Source organism: Bos indicus, chromosome 4 (genome assembly GCF_029378745.1).
Source record: "Bos indicus isolate NIAB-ARS_2022 breed Sahiwal x Tharparkar chromosome 4, NIAB-ARS_B.indTharparkar_mat_pri_1.0, whole genome shotgun sequence".
Classification (NCBI taxonomy): domain Eukaryota; kingdom Metazoa; phylum Chordata; class Mammalia; order Artiodactyla; family Bovidae; genus Bos; species Bos indicus.
This window is the reverse complement of record NC_091763.1, coordinates 69,274,318-69,296,687: the sequence shown is the minus strand read 5'-3', so window position 1 is coordinate 69,296,687 and position 22,370 is coordinate 69,274,318. Positions and strand designations below refer to the sequence as shown.

Here is a 22,370-nt window from a genome sequence, read left to right as displayed (position 1 = left end):
AGAGACCTAAACAGAAAAAGAGAGAACTTGAAATAAGATGTGTTAAGCGCCTTTGATTTAATCGATAGGGACAACTAAAAAGATACAAATGTTTTCCTCGTTGAAAGGTATATTAATGCTTCCTAAATGCATTGCTTGTTAACTGATTTATTCCATGACCTAGAGAAAGCTTGGGATGTTTTGCCATAATTCATTGTTCTCTCAGCTACATTAAAACAACCCAGCACCTTGAAGATTGGAATCTCTGGGATTCCAGTGGGTCGGCTCTGCTTTTAGATATTGAAATCTCGGCAGTGGCATGCAAATGACACTTTAACACATTAAAGTATTTCAAAACCAGCCATCTGTTTTGCTGTGTGGTCTTATACTAATAAACAAAAGATACTGTATATGGCCAGGCGGGAAATGAAAGAAAGAGTTGACTGACTTTGAAGTTCTCTTCCATCCACTTGAGTCTTTTAGAAGCAACCCCAAAACCCAGGAGCCGGGCAGGGGTGGGGGGGGGGGGCGCTCCGGGTATCGGGTGCTCTTGATATGGCCGCGGCAACCGTGCCTGCAGAGTCCAGGCTTGCTCCCTTTGACAGGGAACTACAGGAAATCTCAAGGAGGCCTGCAAATTATAAGCTTTTGTAGGATTTCTCCCCTCCCACCCCGAACCCCAACCCATCCTTTGTAAAACACCCTTCGGAAAGGAAGGAAGTCATATGGCTGTATTTGTTTGTGATGCTGTAAAATTTCTGCTCTGCTCTTGGGGCTAAACTACAGCCTCCAAAACTGTGTGAAAGTAAAGGGAACGTGGTAACAGGTCTGGGAGCAGGGTCACTTAGAACTCTTTGCTGGCTTCCTCTATTTGAGAGCAGCAGATACAAGTGTTGGTCAGAAGCAACTTGAATATTGACCAACTTCAGGGCAGCTTCCACAAATTCACCTGGAAGAACCTGTTGAACCTAGAGGAAAAAAATTTTTCTGGGTTATATGGCATGAAGTGAGAGCAGTAGACCCTTTAAAGCCATGAGGGCTGTGAAATCAAAGCTGAATCTGATGGGAATGAGATGTGTAACCCAGAAGGAATTGGGAGCTGGGGTTTAAAAAGTGACAGGAAGGAGTGGATATTGACAGGAGGAACTGGAAGAGGGATGCGGGGTTTGCTCAGTACAGACCACACTGAGTTTAAACAGTGGAATATTTTGGCACACTGACAACCCAAAAAGAAGGAAGAGGGGTGGGGTGGGGACCTCATCCACAAACAGCTTTATACTGGAGCTAATTAAATGTGAATCTCTTGGTTCACTGATGTGAGGAAAGACTGACTGAAGAGTTTCAGCTTTTGAAGGAGATTCTGTTTATATATATGTCAGCATTGAGTTGGAGGTGAAAAGGTTAGCACTTGACCCAGGAAGTATCCATGTTTGTTTCAAAAATAGATCTGCTTCATAAATTTCTTCACCATTCATTTTTTTTTTTCCATGATGAACTTTGATTATAATATAGCAACTGCTGGAAGTATCCATGTTTGTTTCAAAAATAGATCTGCTTCATAAATTTCTTCACCATTTTTTTTCCCATGATGAACTTTGATTATAATACAGCAACTGTTGCTCTTCTAGAGAAAACCAACCTATTCCATAGACAGTGTTAGGTGCAATTACACTCATAGGAGAAGCTTCAGCTACATGATGAAAAGCTTTTACTTTTTTTTCCTCAAGAAAAGGCCCACCTCTTTGAAAATACACACCACGCTTCTCCCCTTCCCCACATGAAATGAGCCAACTTTGGAGAAACCAGCAAATTGCAGCCATGCTGAAGCATATCTGAAACTTGAATATATTTATTACAGACATCTTAAGACCCGTAAACTCTGCTCTGGATCACACCACCCCGGGATCCCAGAGCTGTTCATGATTGTACAGGAAATGGGAAATATCACAAAAGGATAACTGATAGAACTCAGTGTGGTACTTCAGGAACACCAAAACATTGTGCGACATGCAAAAGACTATTCACGAATCACACAAAATATACATTCATTGTGCCATCCATCACATTAACAATTGAGCTGAAAATACATCATATCCAGCTAAGATAACTGTGGAAGGAAGAAGCTGGTTTGAATAATACTTTTAGGTCCCAGATAATCCAGCACAAATTTTAAATAGAGTGTGGCCAGAGAAACAAGAAAGGGGTGGGGATGGGGAGAGATTTAGCCCAGGAAGCAAGGTTTCTGACCCTTGTATTCTGCAGGCCTTCTTAACTCACTGAAAGAACAAACTGAGACTACCCTCTGAGGCATCTGATTGATTTTAAGTGAGAACTTTTATTCTTTAACCTATAATCACATACAAAGTTGTACCAGCTTTGAGAGTTTGCCCACCCTGTTTTAATCTAAACATTAATCTAAACATTTCTAGAAAATCTGTATAAAGATAAATCTTTCAGGACAAAGTATTTACAACCAGCAAACTCACGCACATGGAATTAAATTAAATTAAGGGATGAATTAATTGTGTAAACACGCTCGTAGAGAATCTCTTCTTCATGAGCTCTTGGACTCTCCTCTCTCTCCAGCCTACTTTCAGGGCAAAGTAGGAGAGAACTGTAAATATACAGATAGATAAAAGATGAGAGGCCTCCCTCTGATATATTTCTGCTGGCAAAGGAGACTATTTTCCAAAGGGCATCTGAAAGGAGCAGTAGGTTCAGTCGAAATCTCCTAAAAGTAGGGGTGTTAGGGGCCATCAGAAAATTGATGCTGGCACTCAAGCTGCATTAGGGAGCTAACACCCTTTTCCCCCTCCCCCCCATCAAGTCTCTCATCTAGAATTCTCTGGAAACACATTATCCCCAGCCAGGAGTTCCCCAGATAGGATCAGAAAGGAAGAGAGAGATTGTAAATGGAAAGGAAGATAAGCTAAGAATGTGCTTTGGGTAAGAAGTCCCAGCCTGAGGAGTAGCCGTGGCTGCTGAGTGGGGCTGGGGCAGCCTCAGTGGGAGGTAGGTAGAGTGTCTGAGGTAGAAGAACCCGGGGAAGGAACACAGGGCGAGGAGCTGGACTTCTCTGAGGATTCCTCAGCCTTCTCCTCACTTCCCGTCGGAGTGGCTGGAGAGATGGGCAAGAGACCCTCCTTCTCTCGCTTCTTCTGCTTCATTCGGCGGTTCTGGAACCAGATCTTCACCTGGGTCTCATTGAGCTGCAGGGAGGCGGCAATTTCCACCCTTCGGGCGCGTGTCAAGTACTTGTTAAAGTGAAACTCCTTCTCCAGCTCCGTGAGCTGCTTAGTGGTGAAGTTGGTGCGTACCGCATTGGGCTGACCCACGTAGCCATACTCTCCAATTTTCCCTGGGGGGCAATGAGAGGAAAAGGTAAAAATGTTTATAATCATATCAGATTCCCTACATGCTTCAGAGCAACCTTCAGGTAAAGGGGGAAATCAAGACTTTCTCAACCTAATCCGGGCTTGGGAGGGTAAGTGATGAGGTGTAAAGTGTTGATCTGAAGTCAACCATTAGCATGGTCAGACCGTGATTAATGGAGCCTGGAGATATTAACAGAATGCCCTCCACACACACACACACACACACACACACACACACACACACACACACACACACCCACCTACCCACTTCCTACTTCCTAAACCTCTAAAATTCATCCCCTTTGGAAACACAACAGTCCCAGATGCTCCTCTGCCCCCAAAGGACCTGGGCAATCTCTCCACATCCTATAACAGAAGTGGGAGGCCAGAACTTTTCTTAAGAAAAAAAAAAGATTAATTTTCTTTGGAAACTAAGCATACCAGCTCCTTTCAGAATCATAAAGGAGCATTCATGGAATGGCAAGACTGACCTGTTTTGGGAGGGTTTCTTTTGACTTTCATCCAGTCAAAGGTTTGTGCTGGAGAAGAGGTCTCTGACGCAGGGGAGCGACAGGCTTCTTGGTGGCTGGCGTGGAGAGGGGACAAGGAGTTATTATACGTGGCCAGGGCCAGGCTCTGGTGCTCTTGTCCATATGAGTGGTGAATGTACTGAGGCGAGCCCACCGCGCCCCCGGCATAACCCTGGTGGTGGTGGTGATGCTGGACCATGGGAGATGAGAGGTTTCCAGAGTAAACAGCGGGAGCGCACGAGGGGTACCCACCACTTACTTCTGCTTCCTGATTTAACGCGTAGGGGCTGTAAGGCGCGCCGAAGTTCTGCGCGCTGTAGCTTGGACCACAACTCGAGTGGGAGTAGGACACTCCCAGGTTCCCAGAAGTCTGATAGGTGGTCGGCTGGGGGTGGTGATGGTGGTGGTGGTGGTGGGGCGGGCTGATCTGCACCCCCCTGCCCACTAGGAAGCGGTCGTCGCTGCCACAGCTGTTGGCACTGACCGCGCACGACTGGAAAGTTGTAATTCCGTGGTCGGAGGGGTAGGCTCGCGCTGAGCAGGTCCCCGAGTCGCCACCGCTGAGGATGGGGTATTCCAGGAAGGAGCTCATTCTTGCATTGTCCATCTGTCACTGAGTGACCGGGTCCTGCGAAGTCCTGGGTGACCGTGCCAACTTTCTCACTTCCTCCATGGGGCCCGAGAAGAAAAATGATATGAATGTACAGTGCGCAAGAGGGGGGGCGGGAGGGCGGAGGGCGCTACGGGAGGGGCACGTGATTCTATCAGCCAATGGCGGAGCCTCCTGAGAAAGTTTGTTGGCTCCTGCAGTGATGGATCACCGTTTCAGTGGCATTTAAATCCCCGGCGCTCCTCAGTCTAGGTGACGCGCAGTCGCCCCCCCAGGCAGCCTGGGCGGCGGCAGCAGCAGCTGCGGCGGCCGCAGGGGCAGAAGCGGAGCGCTAAGGCGAAGGGGAGCAGAGGCTGCTTTCTGCGCGCGCCGACTCCGATCGCCCTCCCCGCTCCGGGAGGTGGGGGCTGGAAGGCATCCCCCGTCACCGCCCCCCTCTCCACCGCGCCCAGAAAGATGAATTGGCAAAAGGTGAGAAGCACGAAGGGCTCCGCGATCTCTCGGGCTGGGAATCAGTGGAGAGGAGGAGCTCGCTGGGCCGCCACCAGCACACTGGCCGAGCCCGGAAAGCCAGGAACTGAAAGGGTCGCTTTCCGGGCTCTTTCCCTTTCGTCCTTTCTATGGTGCCTTGAGAAGGGCCGAGAACGGTGGCGTAGGACATGGTTAGGCCACTAGGTCTCTAAAGTCGGGATGGAGAGGGAAGTACGCAGAGGGCTGGTTCGGAGGAACCCGAGTGGGCGTGGAGGGAACGAGGGCAAGAAAGGAAACTTCCCTTCCTCAAGGAGAGTCCTGAAGCCTCCTTTCCTCCCGCCCCCCGCTCCCCCCCCCTACACACACCTCCCCACCCTTTGGCTATTAGTGTGGCAACCGGGAGCTTCTGTAATTCAACGCCTGGGAGAGGGGGTGAGCCTTGGGAGCTAGGCTTGCTGGCCAAGGCTGGGGGTGGCCCGGCTCTTCGCCCTCCCTCTCTCCTCGCTCTCCGCCCCTTTCTCCTCCCCACTTAGCTTTGCTCCGGGAGCCCTACGGGGAGCAACTCCGCCGCTGGATTTTGAGGGGTAGGAGGAGGGGGAAGAGAGATGACGATAGCGGACGTGGCCAGCGTGGGGGCCGGGCCCTGCACTGCAGGCCATCTGCCGGCTCCCTACGAACCAGGAGCCTGCAGGCTCCCACCCGGGTCTCAAAGGGTGAGACCACAGCTCCGGCGAAGTACGATGAACTCCTCTTTCCCACCCCCACCCACCCCCGCAAAGTTTCTTGTTTTCTGGAGGGGGACGTTAGAACTGGTAGAGCTTCTTTTATCTACACCTCCCCCCCATTCAAGTGGGGGTGGGAGCTGGCAGGTGGGAGGGGCGGGGGACAGATGGCTGATGGTGGACGGGACATTCTCTTCTTCCCCAGCAACACCTCCTCCCTTTTGTAACTGACTGTGTAGTTCCTTGTGTAAACCTGCCAGTCTACCCCTAGAGAGACACGTGCAAATCTGAGCGTCATCCCAGGACAGCGTTCCTGTTCTCCATCACCTTCCTCTTACCCCGATGCCCACGGGGTCGTTAACTGCTCTTTATTATTAGGCCTCGTGTCAGCCTTTGGCTTGTAGAGAGAAAAGGCCAAAAAGAGGCAAAGAATTGATGCATTCTTAGGTAAAAGAAGTCCAGACATCATACAAGAATTTTGCAGCCAATGCTGTACAGATATTACTCTGACCATGTTCACCACATGGGGATCCAACGGATCAAATTTATCTGATCGTGTGTGGCTTTGGGGTTCCCACTCCCTTCCAGCTTTCCCTCCCCGGTTAAAAGAAGGAAATTTTGCTTGACGCAGGCACATTTCAGAGGCGTTAGCCTTTCAGGTTTCTGTGTTCTGTTCTCCACCTATACAAATTCCCTCCTAATCTGTCTCCTCAAGAGGGAAAACGGACATACATTTGACTGTGGATTCCTTCAGAAGCAAAGGCGCATTTTCCCCTAAACATTTCCTTTTGAAAGGTACTTTCCTGTGACCTGTGACCTATCCCCAATCATAGTTAAGAGGGAGGCCCGAAAAGGTCACTCCTGTCTCCCCCCCGCCCCCCCATTTCAGCACCTAGAGAACCTCATCCTGGAGAAGAGAAAAGGCAAGGAGGCCCTCCTGGAGGTGGCTTCCTTGGGAGTGCCAGGCGTCCAGCCAGGGGGGAGAGAAGGGGCTCTTGGGGGGAAGGAGACAGGACATTAGGGGGTCCAGGCTGGCTTTGCGGACGACCTGCTCTTCCAGCCAAAGCTCGTCGGTAGGTTCTGGCCCTTGCCTCACTCCTGTCCCTTTGTTGGCTTCCTCGGCCCGGGTCTGCACGACCCCCTCCACCGCAGGGCTCACACCACAAAGTCACCCCAGTCTGCAACCTCTCTCCTTCCTCTGCTAGTTCTGGGCCTCTGAGCTCCTCTCTCTCCACCTCTCTTCCTCCCTCCGGGCTTCTTTTCCCCCCTCCGGGCTTCTTTTCCCGGCCTTCGTGGGTGGAATGTTTTTCTTGGGATCACACATAAGCTTTCGCTCGCACACAAGTCCGCTGCACAGCGGCGGGCTACCGACACGCCTCCGCGCACCGCTCGGGGCAGGCAGGCTCCCGCGGCTGAGCCGACTCCGCCCAAGCTGGTCGCCCAGAGCGCCGCTCTCCCCGTGCGGCTCACAAAGGCAGCCTCCTCTGGCCTCGAGCCCGGGGGCTTTCGTAGCGCGGTTCCTTCCCCACCCCCACGAAATCCCAGGGCTCATTCCGCCGGGTAGGAGACCCGAGGTCCGTGGGGCATGTAGGCCAGCACCCCACGACTCGAGCCAAAATCTCTTAAACCACCCGTGAAGACTGGATGAAAGGCGAGCCCGGTCCCTTGCAAGCCGCTTGTTGGGCTCAAAGCGCCTTTCATGGCTGTACTAGAAAGGGAAGGAGCGAGGAAGAGACAAAACGCCGCCGAGGCCTGGAGCTGTTCATGGCATCCGCAGCTCAGCCAAGCTGCTGTTGTTTTAAAAGAGCAATAAAAATGAATTATGACTAAACGCCTTCTAACTTAATGCTTTCGGACGGGGATCCCCGGCAAATACGTAAGAGGATTTTTATTTGTGCATGTGTTCCTGCAATTGATCTCTTTGATGACATTCTCATTCATAGAAAGCGTTTGATTTATGAGTGGAGGATGAATCGCAAACAGCAGCGGCTTAGCCCTGGCCGCGGCCCGGCCGCCTGCTCCGCTCTGCTCCGCTCCGCGCCGAGGGCAGGAGACCTACCCGGGTCCTCACTCGCCTCCGCCGCTGCCAGGATTTAGGGGGCAAAAGGTGGGGGAGGTAGGCAGTAAATCCGTGGAGAAAGATCGCGATTTCCTCATAACTTCCAATCCTTTGCTATTAAGAGCCGGGTTCTTAAATCAACCCACCCCCCACACATGTTGCTTACACTCTGCGTTTTCTCACGGTAAGTAGCCATCAGAACAGAGCTCAGTAAGGGAAAAATAAACATGGGGAGACATAAGAAGGGAGAAAAAAAAAAAAACAGAACAACCCAGCAACATCCCTAGATCACATTTTATTGATATTTCATTTAAAGTGCTTTTTCTCTTTCTCTAGAAACTGGGTTAATCTATAACCTGGGGTGTAGAAACACTCCACTTTAAATCTCATCTTGCTAACTTGACTTCAAAGCTTTAATGATCCATTATTTGCCATGTAAACAGATTTAAGAATGAAATATTGATTTTTCTGACCCTGGGGGGAAAAAAAAAGAATCCTAGAATGACTGAACCAGAGGATTGGAAAGAAGCCTTTCTGAAGTGCATTTTCCAGCTAGTAACCATTGTTTTGTTTTATTTTTGTTTTTCTGTTTTAGACCTGTTTGCCTGGACCCATCAACAGCTGGGAGACTAATCAACCACACTGAAAATGTTTTGGCATTTGTGGGGGAGGGAGTTGGGATGTAGATATTTGAAACAAACATGTATAAATAAATGAATTGTTGATAACTTAGTTATTGACCTGGAGACTGGTAGCTTGTTAAAGAAACTCCATGTTCCTCCTTCCTGGAGTTGGAGGTTTCTGTAGGCACTTTATTTCTCCACTTTCAAAAGCTTGGGCTTGGCCCAACTCAGGCTGCCCAATCCTGTTTCTATTGCCAATTTAAATCTATGGCTTGAACCTCTACGTTGAAAACCTAATCCATTCCCTTAAAAAAAAAAAAAAAAAAAACAAAAAGCAAAACACACTTCTCAGAAGCCCTAACCCTTTTCTGGCTTTCCTTATTGTTGCTGTTTCTGTCTGTTGAAGACTTTGAATATGCCCATTCAATAAATATATTAAAATTGGAAAAGAAAGTGGATTGTGACCAGAATTTTATTTACCAAGTTAGACTAAAAGAGGAAAAAGAAACTGTTATGAGCCTTGAGAAAGAGGGGGAGGAAAAAAATAAGAAAGCTACTTATAGCAAAGGAGAATTTATTCTACCAAAAATACGCATGACAATGCACCCTAACGTAATACAAAAATAAAAAGAAAGTGAAGATACAATTATATGATCACTTTCTTGCAGGCCTCATATATTGCTTTCAGGAAATCACATAGAGGGTTGTTGGATTAGATTTAAAACAACTAAAACTCCAAAATAGTCTGGAGAAAAGATGACTCTGAAACTGGGTCAAGGGAATCACTAAACAGAAAAATCTTCCAACATTTAAAAGAGGGAGAGGGTAAGTCAAGAAGAAAATAAAATAAAAATTAGAATAAAGGAAGGCAAAACCACCTGGTCAAAGGGGTCTTTTTTTTTTTTTTTTTTTTTTGTGATGCTTTGTTTTGCTTTAATGTTTTTAGTAATTCAGATGCTGCAAGTCAATTGTGGTGAGTGTGTCTGTAAAAAAGTCAAAGCTGTCAGCTGAAATATCTACTGGACTGTCGAGGGAACCCGGCAAACTGGGCGAGACTGCATCTGAAAGCTGCAGGCAGGAATCTGTGGAAAAAACATTAAAGTCCTGCAAAGAGGGGACCTCGAGGGCCTCGGGACTGTCATTGTTTAGGCCAGAGCCACAGTTCTGGCCCATTGTTGACAAGCAGTTAGGAACAGTGGGTGACTGGTGCTGAAAATGTTTCAGATTTTTCTCATTGCTGGTTAAAGGCGAAACTGGGAAACTTTGGGAGTCGCCATTGTGTCCATTGGAAGCCTGCTGCTGAGAGAGGGCATTTTGCTGAAAAGTGTAACCTTCCCTCTCCAGAAGGGCCCCGGAGACGCTGAGGGCTTGCTCAAAGAGCGACTTCTCTTCCTCGTCCTCGTCCACTTTCTCAGAGTCTTCGAGGCTTTTAAATTTTCCTTCGCTGTTTTGGTTCTCCTTGCACTGGGTCTGCCTCTTGTGCTTCATCCTCCGGTTCTGAAACCACACTTTCACTTGTCTCTCAGTCAAGTCCAGCAGCGCTGCAATTTCCACCCTTCGGGGTCTGCAAAGGTACTTGTTGAAATGAAATTCTTTTTCCAGCTCTAAAAGCTGCGTGTTGGTGTAAGCAGTTCTCAGGCGCCGAGAGCCCCCGCCGCTGCCATCGGCGATTTCCAGGGATTCTGAGGAAAGGGAAACCAACAAGAGACACACGCACAGTTGGAGGTGGAGGGGTCCGAGCGGGGTTATTCCACTGGAGAATAAATATAGCAGAAAAGATCAACTGCAACAAAATGGCCGCCCCTGGATGCAGTAAAGCTATTGTGCTGCCCTTCCTGGGAGCCTAGCCTGGGGAGACCCCATCTCTTCCACCTCCATCAGATTCCTGCCTGTAGCTCCCCCCAACCTCTCCATCCGGGAGCAAACTTTATATTAGCCACACCACAATTTATAATTAATGCATCAGCTGCTTAGCTGAGCAAGAGCGATCTATCACTCTTCATTACTGTCAAAAAGCCAAACTCTAGGACAACTAGACAAGAGGAGGTCAGTTCCAACTCAAATAAATCATCCCACATTACACAAGTTAGGGAAAGTTCCCCCACCCCCTTCTTAAAAATATATATATGTCTCATTGTGGATCCCTTGTCTCCACATCAAACCCACTCCTGAGCCCACAGGGGAAGGGAAAGCAGCCAAGCATCTCTCCCTCTCCCCCTTCTCTCCCAGCCCACGCTCCCCTCCCCCATAACCGCTCTCAGGGCAACCCAGAAGGGGAAGAGGGTCCCAGGACCTGGGGCCAAGTCTTTGGACTGACCTTTGTGGCTGAGGCAGGCAGGGCCGGTGGCGGAGGCGGCCGAGGCGGGCGGCAGCACGGTTTTCTTGGCCGCCTTCTTCTCCTTCATCCAGGGGTACTCGGGCGGCTGCAGGGCGCCGGCGGGCACTGGGCTGCCGCGGCTGCCCGCGGGGCTCGGCTTGGGGCGGCCGCCAGCGCCGTGGCGAGGGTGACTGCCCGGGTTCAGGCTGGGAATGGTCTGCTCAAAAGGAGGAGGAATCAGTGTCGAGTGTGAAAGCGTCGAGGTCTTGATTGATGAACTTTGAAATGTATCAGCGACAGGGGGAAAAGATGTCAGGCACTCAGCGAGCGACGGCTGGCTATTGATAAAACCAATCTCTCGCTCAAATTCGTAATTCATGGCCTTCTCCTTGGAGCCCCCTCGGAGAAAAAGTTCCCTCTTCTGGAGGGGTTTGGGGGGGCAAGGCCCAGGAAAAAGGCGAGCGCAGAGGGGGAAAAAAATCTATCATAGAAGATCGCTGCTGGGGTGTTTTTTTTCTAATTCACTGATTACAGCCGTATGGGGACCGCGCTACTATTAAACTATTGAATTCATGGAGACAAGGTTGAAATTGGACCGAATTGGCTGTCACATGATTGCTTCTGCCCAATGACAATTTGGGCTTTAATCAAAAGAAGCCACTGTCTGTTTGATTGATCCAAAAAAGTCGGGAAGGAACGCCTCATTGGGGGCCAGCGAGGCTTTATTTACACTTTTTTCAGGGCAAAAATACATATATGTGGGTGTGGGTTGGGGATGCGTGGCAGTGCGTGAGGGCGAAGGTGCCTGCTTGCCTCCTGATCCACACGGAGGTGGTGTGTGCGCCTGGGAGTGTGTGTGAGTGTGCGAGTGCTGAGCCCCGCTGCCGGTCCCGCCGGCGGCCGCCCTCTGCCTCCCCCGCACACTCCGCGCATTGTTTGGGACTGTCGGGAAGACGCCTCGCACCTCACAAATCATTTAAGCACCTCAGTCTGACGCCTGCAGTCATTAACAAAGTAATCCATTAATCTTCAAAGTTTTGACACCCGAGGGCCACGCATCCCAGCCACACAAGTTCTGCTAAGGCAAGAGGAAGAAGCAAAGGGAGAGGGGAGATGAGACGGAGTAAGGGGCGTCGGGGACAGAAAAAGAGAAGGATTATTTAGGGGGCTCCCCCCTTTTATTTCTCTTTCCCTCCTCCGCTTTTTCTAAAACCAGTTCCTGGATCTCAGAACTGATCTGCCTCTGTTTTCCTTCCCGTCTTTCCCTCTTTTCCTCTTTTTTCCCTCTTCCGTCTTCCTCCTCCCTTTCCCCTCTGTACACCTCTCCTCCCCCCACTTCCCTCAGGCTCTCAACCCCCCCTCCCAAAGCCCAGCTCGTAGTCCGCGCCCCCCGGACCCCGGACCCCGGCCCATTGTTAGCCGGCTTTTCCACGACAGCTTCGCATCTGGCTCCAGCGGGAAGCGGAAAACGGGAGGCGGCTCTCCTGGCTTCCCGACCCTCCTGCGCCATCAACTTTTCAGGAGTGGCTCGAGAAAGATAGAAGCATGTGCCAAGCGAGACAACAACCCCAGATCCATGTGCCCAAATCCCTGTAGCCAGGGCGGCGGCCAGCCAAAGAAATGCCGCCCCGAGCAGGCGCGTGCGGCTCCTGGCATTCTGGGTTTCATACCCGTAGGGCTCGGGTGCGGTAAGTATTTCTGATTTCGAGGAAGTCTGTTGGAAGTTAGCAGCACGGAGGGAGAAAGAGCTTGCTTGTTCTTTTTTTCTTTTTCTTCTCCTTCCCTTCTTCTCATCCTTGTCGCTCTGATGGGGCTTGTTGATTCAGATGCAGTGAGTGCTCCTTGGCAGCCAGAATTGTCTCCTGAACTGTCCTGCTTCTTGGCCACCAGGAATGTTTGCACTCAGGGTCTGTTGGAAACAGCACCGCGGGTGAGAGAGGGCGACCCAAGGAGGAATTATAAAGGTTCTGTTTCTCTGTTCACTGTCTTTTTTTCCAACTCGGAGACTTGAGACCGAGCGCATCTTGGACTGTGCTGGAGGGTTCAAAAGATAACACCTTTAGATACCAAACAATAACTGCAAAAATCCACCAAGGCAGCAAAAGGGAAGGAGGCTGAGAGAGCAATCTGAAGGTATCTCTTTTCCCCCACACCGAGGATGATGATTCGCTTTTGCTTCTTTGAAATGGACCAAGTGATCAGACTCCCCCTGGCCGGCAGGCATCAGTGGCAGGAAAATAAATCATTCTGATGGCCAGGGAGACAGAGATTGTTGGGGGAGAAAAATCTACGTAGAAAACAAGAAAGGCTGACCAAGCCACAAGGACAGGACTCCATCTCTGAGGCTGGCATCAAAGAGGGCTTGGGTTGGAAATTAGATAGAAAGTGGCCTCCGTCATTGACTAGCCCAGAGCAATGCCTTACAGATAGAGAAGCTATTTTGGAAAATGTGAGGTTTTTTCAGTTTTCTTGCTTTTATTCCAAACAAAGCTCTGAAGGAAGTCTGGGTGCGATCAATCTTGCTCACCAAAAGCCTTGACAGCTTCTGGCCCTTAAGAACACATTTCAGCTTCGAGCTCTTTCCAAGATCAAATGTGGCCGAGCAAAGAGGAGAGCAGGAAACGCAAGTAAACAAGGAAAACTAGTCTTTTTAAAGATATTTTTGGCAGCAGATTTAGAGGGCTGCTTTTAGGAAAGGTGCTTTGCGGACTTTGGGATGGTGACTTTTGGCATTTGCTTTTACCAGAAAATATTGAGGAGTTTAAGGGGAGGGGGAGTGTGGAGAGGAAGCAACGCTGCCCCCATATCGCTGAGGCTTTGTCAGGGGCTGCGTGGGTGAGAGCTTTCTGCTCGCCTCAGCGGCCTTAATTCAAATACCATCTGGAAGAACCACCCCCCCCCCCAGTTTTTTTTAACCACTCAACATTGAAATCTTCCCCAAATCTATTACTTTAACTCAGGAGATATTTTAATACATATTTCTTTTTAATATCTAGAAAATGGGGGTTGAGATTGATATTTTTTCTCTGAAAGTCAAAATGAATGTCTTGACTGGCAAGATATGGGAAATCATATTGGAATCTCACTTTAAAAATCTGCCCTGAAGGAAGGTGGACACCTTCAAACCAGTTCTTCCTCAGCTAAAGGGTAGATTTTAGAAACTATAAATAGTGGTATCCCTGAAAGATTTTTTTCTTTCTGGATGGGTAGCTTTCTCTCTCTCTCTGCCTTCTCTTTCTCCCCTCCCCCCACTGTCCTGTATTCTCCCAGGTAATTTTACACACTTCTCTAAAATTATTACTTAACAGAAGACTCCCTTGTCTGCTCAGCCTACTGTATTCATATATGAACAAGCAAAAGGGTGGAAGCTACAGTCCTAACTGGAGAAAAGGCTGGTTTTCCAACTTTGCATTTCTGAGTTGTGCCATATTTCAGCAGGGATGTTGGAGTTGGGTAGAGAGCAAAATCTACTTTTTCCACATCCTAAACTCTTTTGAAAAGAAAAAAATAAAATAAATATAGCAGGAGCTCCAGGACAGATTTGGGGGAAGCACTTCTAGCAGTGAAACATCCAGCGCTTTACAGCTGCCTGGCTTTGCATCTTCCCAGTCTTTTTCTTTTCTTTTTTTAGACTTCAGGAGGTTCCCTAAAAGCAGCTCCTCCAGGCCCAGTAGGTACCCCTAAAATGGCCCCATTGCCTGTTTTGAAAGCTCATCTTCAGGAGTTTCTTAGGGGAAAGATAGAGGCCATGATGATGTATATTTTGGATTGCAAACAAAATGGCGACATTTCCCATCTCTGCCTCTGAAAGATACAATCCAGGGAGATGGGGGTTATATTTCTCACATCAGATGCTCCTGATACCCAGACACAGGTGGTTCCTCACTTTCTGCTTTGGAGGGGGCAGTTGCTGATGGGGATGCAGTTCTGAGGTTTGCGTTTTCTGATTTTGGTTTCTTCTCTGAGCAATTCTTTAATCTGAAGATGAAAGTATTTCCCTTTCCTGTGCCTGCCTTTGCCTCTGCCAGCCAGTCAGTAGGCAGCCCTCCTTAAATCCAGCAATAGAAATATAATGTTTAGCTCCTGTAGCATCAAATAAGTACTTGTAAAACTGCATTTTTATTAGAAAGATACCAATCTCCTCTCTCTCTCCCCCTCCCCCTGGGCCATAAAAGGAAAACAGGGAGGGAAGAAGGAGAGGAAATAAATCCAGAGAATGCCAAATCCTATATTCCGGGAAGAAGCCAATGCTAGGACTCAAACAGTCTATGGAAGGACTTGAGGAGGCTCCTCGGAGTTCAGCCGTTCTTTTGCTGGAGTCGTGGGTGAACCATAGTCTCTTTCGAACCGCCCCACTCCCAGGGGCGATTTTAGCTGTGATTCTTTCCTCTTGGAGCGGTAGGGAACAGCGAAGCATCCGCGGACGTTGGGTTGCTCCTAGAAAATGCATCCTCAGCGCAGCCGGTGATTCCCCGAGTTAAGGCATTGGCTGGTCCGCTTTGATCCGAGAAAGATCTTGGAGAAGACAGCCCTACCTTACTCCCTGGCGGGGCTGCCGGGTCACCTGTGCGCCCCCCTCCGCGTCTCAGCGGGGTCGCCTTTGTTCCTTCCGCACTCAGCACTCCGCCGCCTCTGCGCCCGCGGCTGGCCACGGTGGCAGCTGGGAAACGGGCAGCCCAGCGGGCTGGCAGCTCGGCGTTTCCAGAGCGGCCGCCGCCAGAAGCTCCGGCTGCCTTCCCCGAGAATTCGCCGCGCTCCCGGGCGAGCCGCTTGGCCAGGCCTCACGCCGGAGCTGGAGGGCTGCCGCGGCCTGCTCCTCCAATTCGCCTCCGCCTGGACTCCATGCAGACCCTTCTCTTTGGCCAAAGAATCTCTTCTGAACACGGATATTATTCAGAATAAACTTTATTTTTTTTGTTTTGTTTCTCAGAATGTGAGCAGCAAGGAATGTAGAACTTTCAAAACAAATCTAGCATTTTTCGCGTTTACAGATTTTTTTTTTTTTCAGTTTCGCCGGATGTTACAAACCTAAATCACTGTTTTCAAAAGCTGGATCCTCTCTGGTATTATTGCATCATTACCATCTTTATAAAGGAATTATATTTCCCTTTCGAATAAAATTTTTTTCTATGTATGCCAATACACCATTGAACAAAAGGCCCAAGAAACCTTCTGAACAATCAGGGTACAGAATTTCTTTAATATAAATACAGACGGATGGGGATAAATAATATTTAAAACTTATTCAATGCTTGCAAAAAAAATATAAATAAATCTGACTTCACCAGCATACACACACGGAAAGACGTACACTTAGTCATCCTTGTACAGGGAGCCCCTGTCTCAAAGCGCCTTTGATTTTTTCTCGCTCTTTACAAGAAGTGCAATAAAAAAAAAAAAAACTAAAAATTAATTGCTTCCCCTCGGGAGCCATAATGTACGAACAAATTCACATTGAACAACTCGGCTAGAAAATTTGTTCATATACCCTGTTTCTGATCAAAGAGTAGAGAAGGTAAAGGGTGCGAGGCCAACGGCCCAGCGAGGGGCGGGAGCAGATACATATCGCTACTGATACCAACAGCCATTCCAGCAACCAAGATTGCTACGTCACATAAACCATAAAAACGTGTTACCAAAGAAAACAAAACGGGTCGGGGGAGAGCAGGGCGGGTGGAGAAGAGAGGAAAGGGAGGTGCAGAAAGAACCTTAAAAAAAGCAAATGAAGAAAGATGGGCGGGGGGGGGGGGGGGGGGGGGAACGGGACTCTCCTGGCGCGCAGCCCCAAGCCCACCATCACAGATGGGTGAGCTTGGGGGCTTCCTGAATTCTTCCCTGAGAAGGATGGTGGGCGGTAAGGTCCGTGTAGGTTGGATGCGGTTCCCCTGGCCCGGGCCCATGATGGTGACCGCTACCCAGTGGCCCAGCACCCCCGTAGTCCATGGCAGCCGAGGCTGTGTGGGGCAGGTGAGTTAGGCCAAAGAGGGGCGGGCCAGAGTTGCTCATGGGCTCCACGTAGCTGCCCCCTACAAAGACGGGGCTTCCCTGTAAGTGTGGAGTCCCATAGCTGCCGTTGCCCTGCAGGCCATGCGCGTGTGGATCATAGTCAGGTGTGCCCCCCGCGCCCGCGCCTGCCGCCGTGTAACGTTTCTGTGGAGGCGGCGGTGCGCAGCTGGGCAGGGGCGCAGGGTAGGAGGCGGGGGGTAACCCATAGGCGCCCTGAGGGGGCTTGGAGAAAGGCGGGGGCGACTGGGGCTCGTATGGGACGCTGTTAACCAGCGAATGCATAGAGTTCAGATAACTGCCAGGGCCGGGGGGCACGGGACTGCGACTTGGGGACTGACCCCCTGATGACGTCAGCATGCCCTTGCCCTTCTGATCCTTCTTGTATTTCATGCGTCGATTCTGGAACCAGATCTTGATCTGGCGTTCAGTGAGGTTCAGCAGGTTGGCCATCTCCACCCTGCGCGGCCGGCACAGGTAGCGGTTGAAGTGAAATTCCTTCTCTAGTTCCACCAGCTGCGCGCTTGTGTAGGCCGTGCGCGCCCTCTTGGATGATGCCTGCCCAGGTGGGCTCTTGTCACCTGCGCAGCTCTCCCCTGCGAGATCAGAGGAGAGAGGAAGAGTGGCATCAGGGGCTGCCCCGCCCAGCCCCTGACCTAGCCAGGCCCCTCCTTCCTCCAGGCCCCAAAGATCCCTCCATCTATCAGGGCCCAGAAAGAGGAAGAAGGACGTAGGTACTATTTTCTGTCCTGGTAGGGAAACAGTGTCAGCAGTTTCTCACTGACTAAAGCTGCAAGTCATAAGCCTCTCCAAGGGGGCAAGGAACAGAAAAGCAGAACGCCCTGTTTGCATTCCTACACTGTGTTTCCCTTCTGGAGCTATTCAGTTTCTGGTTCATCTCCTGATCCTTTGCCCTATCAGACTACAAGCTCTGCGTGGGCAGGTCTCATTCTGTTTATTCCCTTTACAGTAACTGGAATGTGGGGCACCTAATATACACTCAATAAACCTTCCCTCCATCACTATCTCACTGAAGGATTGGACAGTTGCCTCCACTGGCCTCTTATTTACTCTGTCCAGTAAAGAGGACTGGAGTGGAAGCTCCAATCTGGAAGGCTTTCTCTGGCCAAAGAAGGAGATCCCATTGAAAAGAAATCCCGTTTCTGGTGGGGAGGCCCAGGCATCTGGTGCTGGATGCCATTAATTAGGGTTCTTCATGTCACCAAGCAGCATGCCCCAGCTATGCCCACTAATCCTGACCCTCCTTTTCTCCCTGCTCCCCACCCACCCCCCCTCCCCCTGCCCTGCCCCATTCCTGGCTCCGGATGGCTCCAGATGCTCAGGTTCAGAACAGAGCTCTAGCAACTGGAGAAGGCAGTGGCATAGGAAACCAAGATGCTGGGAAGCACAAGACCCAGAGCCTGTCCTGGAATCTGGTTCCAGGAGGACCATGTGGTTCCCATTAAGATGACAAGGCTGAATCCCCTCCCCCAGGAAATCCCTGGCGACCTTCATTGTACTAAGTCTGAGCAGGGCCTTCCCAGAGGTAAGGCAGCCACTCCATCTGCTGGAGCAAAAATTAAAAATAGGTTCTGATTATAGGCAGACCATTGATTCTGACTTGGAGGCCTGCTTTTATTCTGCCACATTTCCTTGTGGGGTAGGTACCACCGTTTCATTAGAAATAAGGAGCTGTGCTAAAAAGAGAAACAGTGGTGCCCATGTCTGTTCTGCCCAAAGGTCCTAACTCTACAAGCAGGTATTCCAAAGTCACTAGGGCCCACTTGTTCTTAGATCCAGAAAGACTCATCAAGTCTCCCTCTAGGGTTTCCCAGGCACACAGAGTCCAATCATTTCCCTAGTTGCAAAGACTCTGGAAACCTTTGAGGGTTGGGGGAAGGAGGAGCAGTGAATTGTGGAAATATTCCAGTGCTCCCAGACCCCGCTGGCTGTGGCTGGAGGTGGTTTGGGGGGCTGGAAGCCAGGATGGAGGGCCCTCTTGCGCAAGGCACCTCTTTACCTGAGCTGGAGCCGCTGGTTTTCTGCTTTGTGTTTTGCCGAGACTCTTTCATCCAGGGGAAGATTTGTTTGGCCACGGTGGGCGAGTTGAGGAGGGGGCTCTTGGCTGCACTGGCGGGGGTGGGGTTGCTGCTGCCATTCTGAGGTGGGGAGACTGAAGAGGGGGGCGGGGGCGCGGCAGGGGTGGGTGCAGGGGGCTGCGGCGGGGCTGGAGGCTGCGGTGGGGCAGGGGGCGCAGCCTGAGGTGGCGGTGGGGCCAGGGGCGGCTCGCCAAGAACCGGAGGCTGGCTGGGCGGACCGCTCAGGGTGCGCAGACAGGCCTCGCTCAGCTCGTGCGCCTTGGGGTGGCTCCCGGCATTTGCAGGCGACTGGAGTGAACAGGCGGGTCGGTGGTACTCGCCATCGGCGCCCAACGCTGTGGATGCCGGGTACGGCTGCTGATTGGCATTATAACCGAACCCGTTGGCTGCCTGGTAAGGGTAGCCACCGTAGATCGCCGAACTGTCGTAGTAGGTCGCTTTTTGCATCGCGTTGTTTCACGATCTTGATCGCACGCTCTGACAGAGGCTTGACACCCGTGAGGGCGCACATTGGCACGCCCCCGCGGTCACGTGACGCTCCGCAGCCAATGGCCGCCCCGCGCAGACCTGGGGGGCGAGAATCGCAGCGCCGTGAGGGCTCCGCGCAAATCCATCTTACTCTCAATAGCTAAGTGACATGAAAGCCATAAAAGAAAAAGTGGTCAGCAATATTTAGCAGCACGACTTGGCCCCGGGCGCAGAGAGCCGCGCTATAAAAAGCCGCTGGAATTTACTGGCAGCTACAAATATTTGCTTAACTTGCGTCTGGAGTTGGGGGGTTTTCCAGGGAGAGAGGAGGAGAGAAAGAGGTCGGGAAGCCGGGGCTGGAGTTCAAAAGGAGAAAGGCCTGATGGGCTAGAAAAGAACAGGATTCGAATCCCTTATTTTCCAGGGAAGAAGAAACTTGGGGTCTCCCCTCCTTGCATTCCTCCCTTCTGGAGATCATGGGGAGGGGCAAAGGAGAGTTTGGGTCACCAACGTTTCCTCCAGTATTTTCTTTAAGATTAATATATGCCAAAAGAACCCATGACGCGGGGTGACTTCCCATCCAGGCCCTTCTTGGACCTTTCAGCACCCAAGAGAGGTACGCACAATATCTTTTCAGGCAATAGCCCGACTGGACCCTTGTTGATTTCAGAAGCTGAGCTTGTTAGACAGTTAATCTACCCTTGTGTAAGGATATGACCCACCTCCTCCTAATGAGACCTCTGTGGTCAAGAAGGGGAGAGAAAACGGTGGCTGGAACATTCCGGGTGGGAAAAGACAGACAACAAGACCCTCTCCAAAAAGTAAAACTCAAATCTTGAACAGTTCTTTACTCCTCCCTCTCCCTATTTCTCAGGCAGGTCCCAGCAAGCCACTCCCACCTCTTTCCCCCTGTTACAGAAGTCCCCAGACCCTCCTGCCTTGGACTTTCTGAGGTCCTGTTATTCAGGACAACTATCAAATTCTACCTGTTAAAACATGATGGATTAGAGAAAAAAAAAAAAACATCAGGAACCTGAAAAACCAGTGTCATCTCCATGACCACCGCTTGAACTCTCCTTCCAACTTAACGATAATAGGTTCTGTCTTAGAAACTGCTATGTAATTTGATGTATGGGGGTCATTTGGCTCCGGACGAGGGATGGAAGCACAAGCCATAAAATCCTGCCAGAGTTCTCTGATCTTTGTGTGCTGTTATTGTTGTTATGTGCTACTTGGCCTATTTACCTGCTTCAGAAATACAAAGTAAAGGACAAACCTGGAAAGTTAAAAAGCAACTGAAAGCCTTCTTAATCCCTTTTCATTTAGAAAGCATGTTGTAAAAGTGAAATCTGTTTTATGTTTTCACCTTTGCATGGTCAACCTCTAGCTCTCAGCTCAGAAAACTTTCATGTGAGTTCATATAGTCACCCCCACCACCACCACGCAATCAGAATGTTAGTCTCTGACCATTTAAGAAAATTACAATAACAAATTCATGAAGAAAAGGGTTTACACTTCATACCTCAACTATGTGTATTTGTGCCCTGGAGTTATTAAAGATTTCCAGAAATAGCAGACCCTTTGTTAACTAGAAAAAAATTAGTGTAATAAGCATCTACCAGTGAATGATTATAATTTTGGTTTTAATAATAGACTCTTTTGGATTTCATTATTAAACCAACAATCTGACCACCATCTGGAAAACAGGCACAATTAATTTTCCAGAACCAAAATTAAAAATTACAGCATCCCTTATCCGGAGTTATTGTATGTGATCTTGAGCCTGTACGGTTTCTCTTTTGGAAATAGATAGGAAGCTACAGATCCCATGATCAAAAGTAAATAAAGGATAAAATAAAATTTAAAACAGAATAGCAATTTAATGTCTCTGTTTCCTGTTCTTTCACTGAAAATAGTTCCAATTACATTTGGCAGTGTTAATGTCTGCCATTATAAATTTTTAAGATACTGGGCTTGTATCTTTGTAAAATAAAACGTCAGGTTAAGAAAATTACTCCAGACACTTGAACAGAAAGATATTAGATAAAACAAAATTAAGCTGATCTTGAACATGCAATATTTCAAGTGACTTGCTAATCCATTATCAGAGGCTACACCCGCCTGCGGCTTACTTAAGTCTTTTCATCAAGTTATGCATTGCCTTGTAAAATAATTTAAAATACCTTTAAACCTCTAAGAGCAAACAACAAACTCCATAATCTCAAAATGTGAACTCACCCACCAAAGCCCTTCCTATTGTTTGAGGCCCACCTTGGGGCCCACACAATCCACAAACCTCCTCTCTACCCCAACCCAGCCCCCAAAGTTTGCAACCTGGTAAAGAAGTTGGAGATTTGCCAGCCAGGAAACTTTGCTTGGCACCCCCAAGCAAAGGTTGGGGATGGGAGGAGATTCCTCTGAAAAGCTCCGTTTCTGGAGAATAACCCCCAGGTGCAAGAACTGAAACAGAGTTGAGGCTAAACTGACTGCAGGAAGCAAGCCCTATTGTCTCTCTGGAAGATCTGCCCAAATTCAACCTCCTTCCTTCAGACACCGCTCTCTTTTTCCACTCCCGCCCCTTCCTCGGCCTGCCCTCACCCCGAGTTCAAACGGGAACGGCGGGTAAGAGACCCCGCGTCCCCTCGCCCACCCCTTCCTCTCCTTCCTAACCCCGAAAAGTTCAGGCTGGGCTTGGGAGAGGGAAGAGGTGGGGGCGGGGATGGGAAAGCGGCCTGAACTCGAAGTGTAAGGGTATCAGTCACTGCCGGGAAGGAAGCTCCGGCTTGTGAACTCTTCTTGAACCGAGATTTAAGTCTGCAGCCATAAATCACCGAGACGTAAACTCCACCATTCAGCGCTGAGAGCGGCCGGTTGGAGCCCTGCTTACCTTAACTTCTGACGAGCTCGGGCTCGGGCGCAGGCTCGGGCTCCGGCCCCCGGCCCGGCTCGGCGGCCCGGCCGGGTCCCCTCGGCGCGGGATGGGCACCGACCCTCAGCATCGGCCGAGACGGCGGGCGGGAGGGAGACCCTGAGGCCCGGACGTCGCGGTGCAGAGCTTGGCCGCCTCGCTGCTCCGGCACGGCTAGCCCAGGGCGGACTGGGGCGGCTCGGACCC

The 22,370-nt window shown here is 50.0% G+C and overlaps 3 protein-coding genes and 1 long non-coding RNA gene across 9 annotated transcripts in view; 1 reads left to right on the top strand and 3 right to left on the bottom strand.

Moving 5' to 3' along the window:
* Positions 1-1,811: 1,811 nt before the first annotated feature.
* HOXA1 (homeobox A1) lies at positions 1,812-4,583 on the bottom strand. Of its 2 annotated transcripts, XM_019958855.2 has the most exons (3): positions 4,143-4,583; positions 3,845-3,939; positions 3,202-3,337 (listed from the first exon to the last, which is right to left on the bottom strand). In XM_019958855.2, the coding sequence occupies exons 1-2, from the start codon at positions 4,488-4,490 to the stop codon at positions 3,880-3,882; spliced, it is 408 nt and encodes a 135-aa protein (XP_019814414.1). In that variant the 5' UTR covers positions 4,491-4,583; the 3' UTR covers positions 3,202-3,337; positions 3,845-3,879. The 2 variants fall into 2 exon arrangements, with proteins under 2 accessions (XP_019814413.1, XP_019814414.1); XM_019958854.2 differs by having other exon boundaries at positions 1,812-3,337; positions 3,845-4,583.
* Positions 4,584-4,590: 7 nt separating this feature from the next.
* On the top strand, positions 4,591-8,702 carry LOC109557507 (uncharacterized). Its single transcript, XR_002180547.2, has 2 exons — positions 4,591-4,964; positions 8,341-8,702. It is a non-coding gene; the product is annotated as an uncharacterized lncRNA (long non-coding RNA).
* A 120-nt stretch (positions 8,703-8,822) lies between these two features.
* On the bottom strand, positions 8,823-12,008 carry HOXA2 (homeobox A2). Its single transcript, XM_019958852.2, has 2 exons — positions 10,686-12,008; positions 8,823-10,050 (listed from the first exon to the last, which is right to left on the bottom strand). Exons 1-2 carry the CDS (start codon positions 11,062-11,064, stop codon positions 9,311-9,313), a joined length of 1,119 nt encoding a protein of 372 aa, XP_019814411.2. The 5' UTR covers positions 11,065-12,008; the 3' UTR covers positions 8,823-9,310.
* A 3,564-nt stretch (positions 12,009-15,572) lies between these two features.
* HOXA3 (homeobox A3) overlaps positions 15,573-22,370 on the bottom strand; it is a 44,653-nt gene continuing 37,855 nt past the window's right edge. For 4 of the 5 annotated variants that reach the window (XM_070787908.1, XM_019958849.2, XM_019958848.2 and 1 more), the window contains 2 exons: positions 18,709-19,354; positions 15,573-17,284 (listed from right to left, as the gene is read on the bottom strand). In XM_070787908.1, coding sequence (XP_070644009.1) covers positions 16,482-17,284; positions 18,709-19,234 — 1,329 coding nt within the window. In that variant the 5' untranslated portion in view covers positions 19,235-19,354 and the 3' untranslated portion in view covers positions 15,573-16,481. Of the gene's footprint in view, positions 17,285-18,708; positions 19,355-22,142; positions 22,360-22,370 lie in introns of those variants that run through there. The other variant, XM_019958850.2, reaches the window with a different exon arrangement.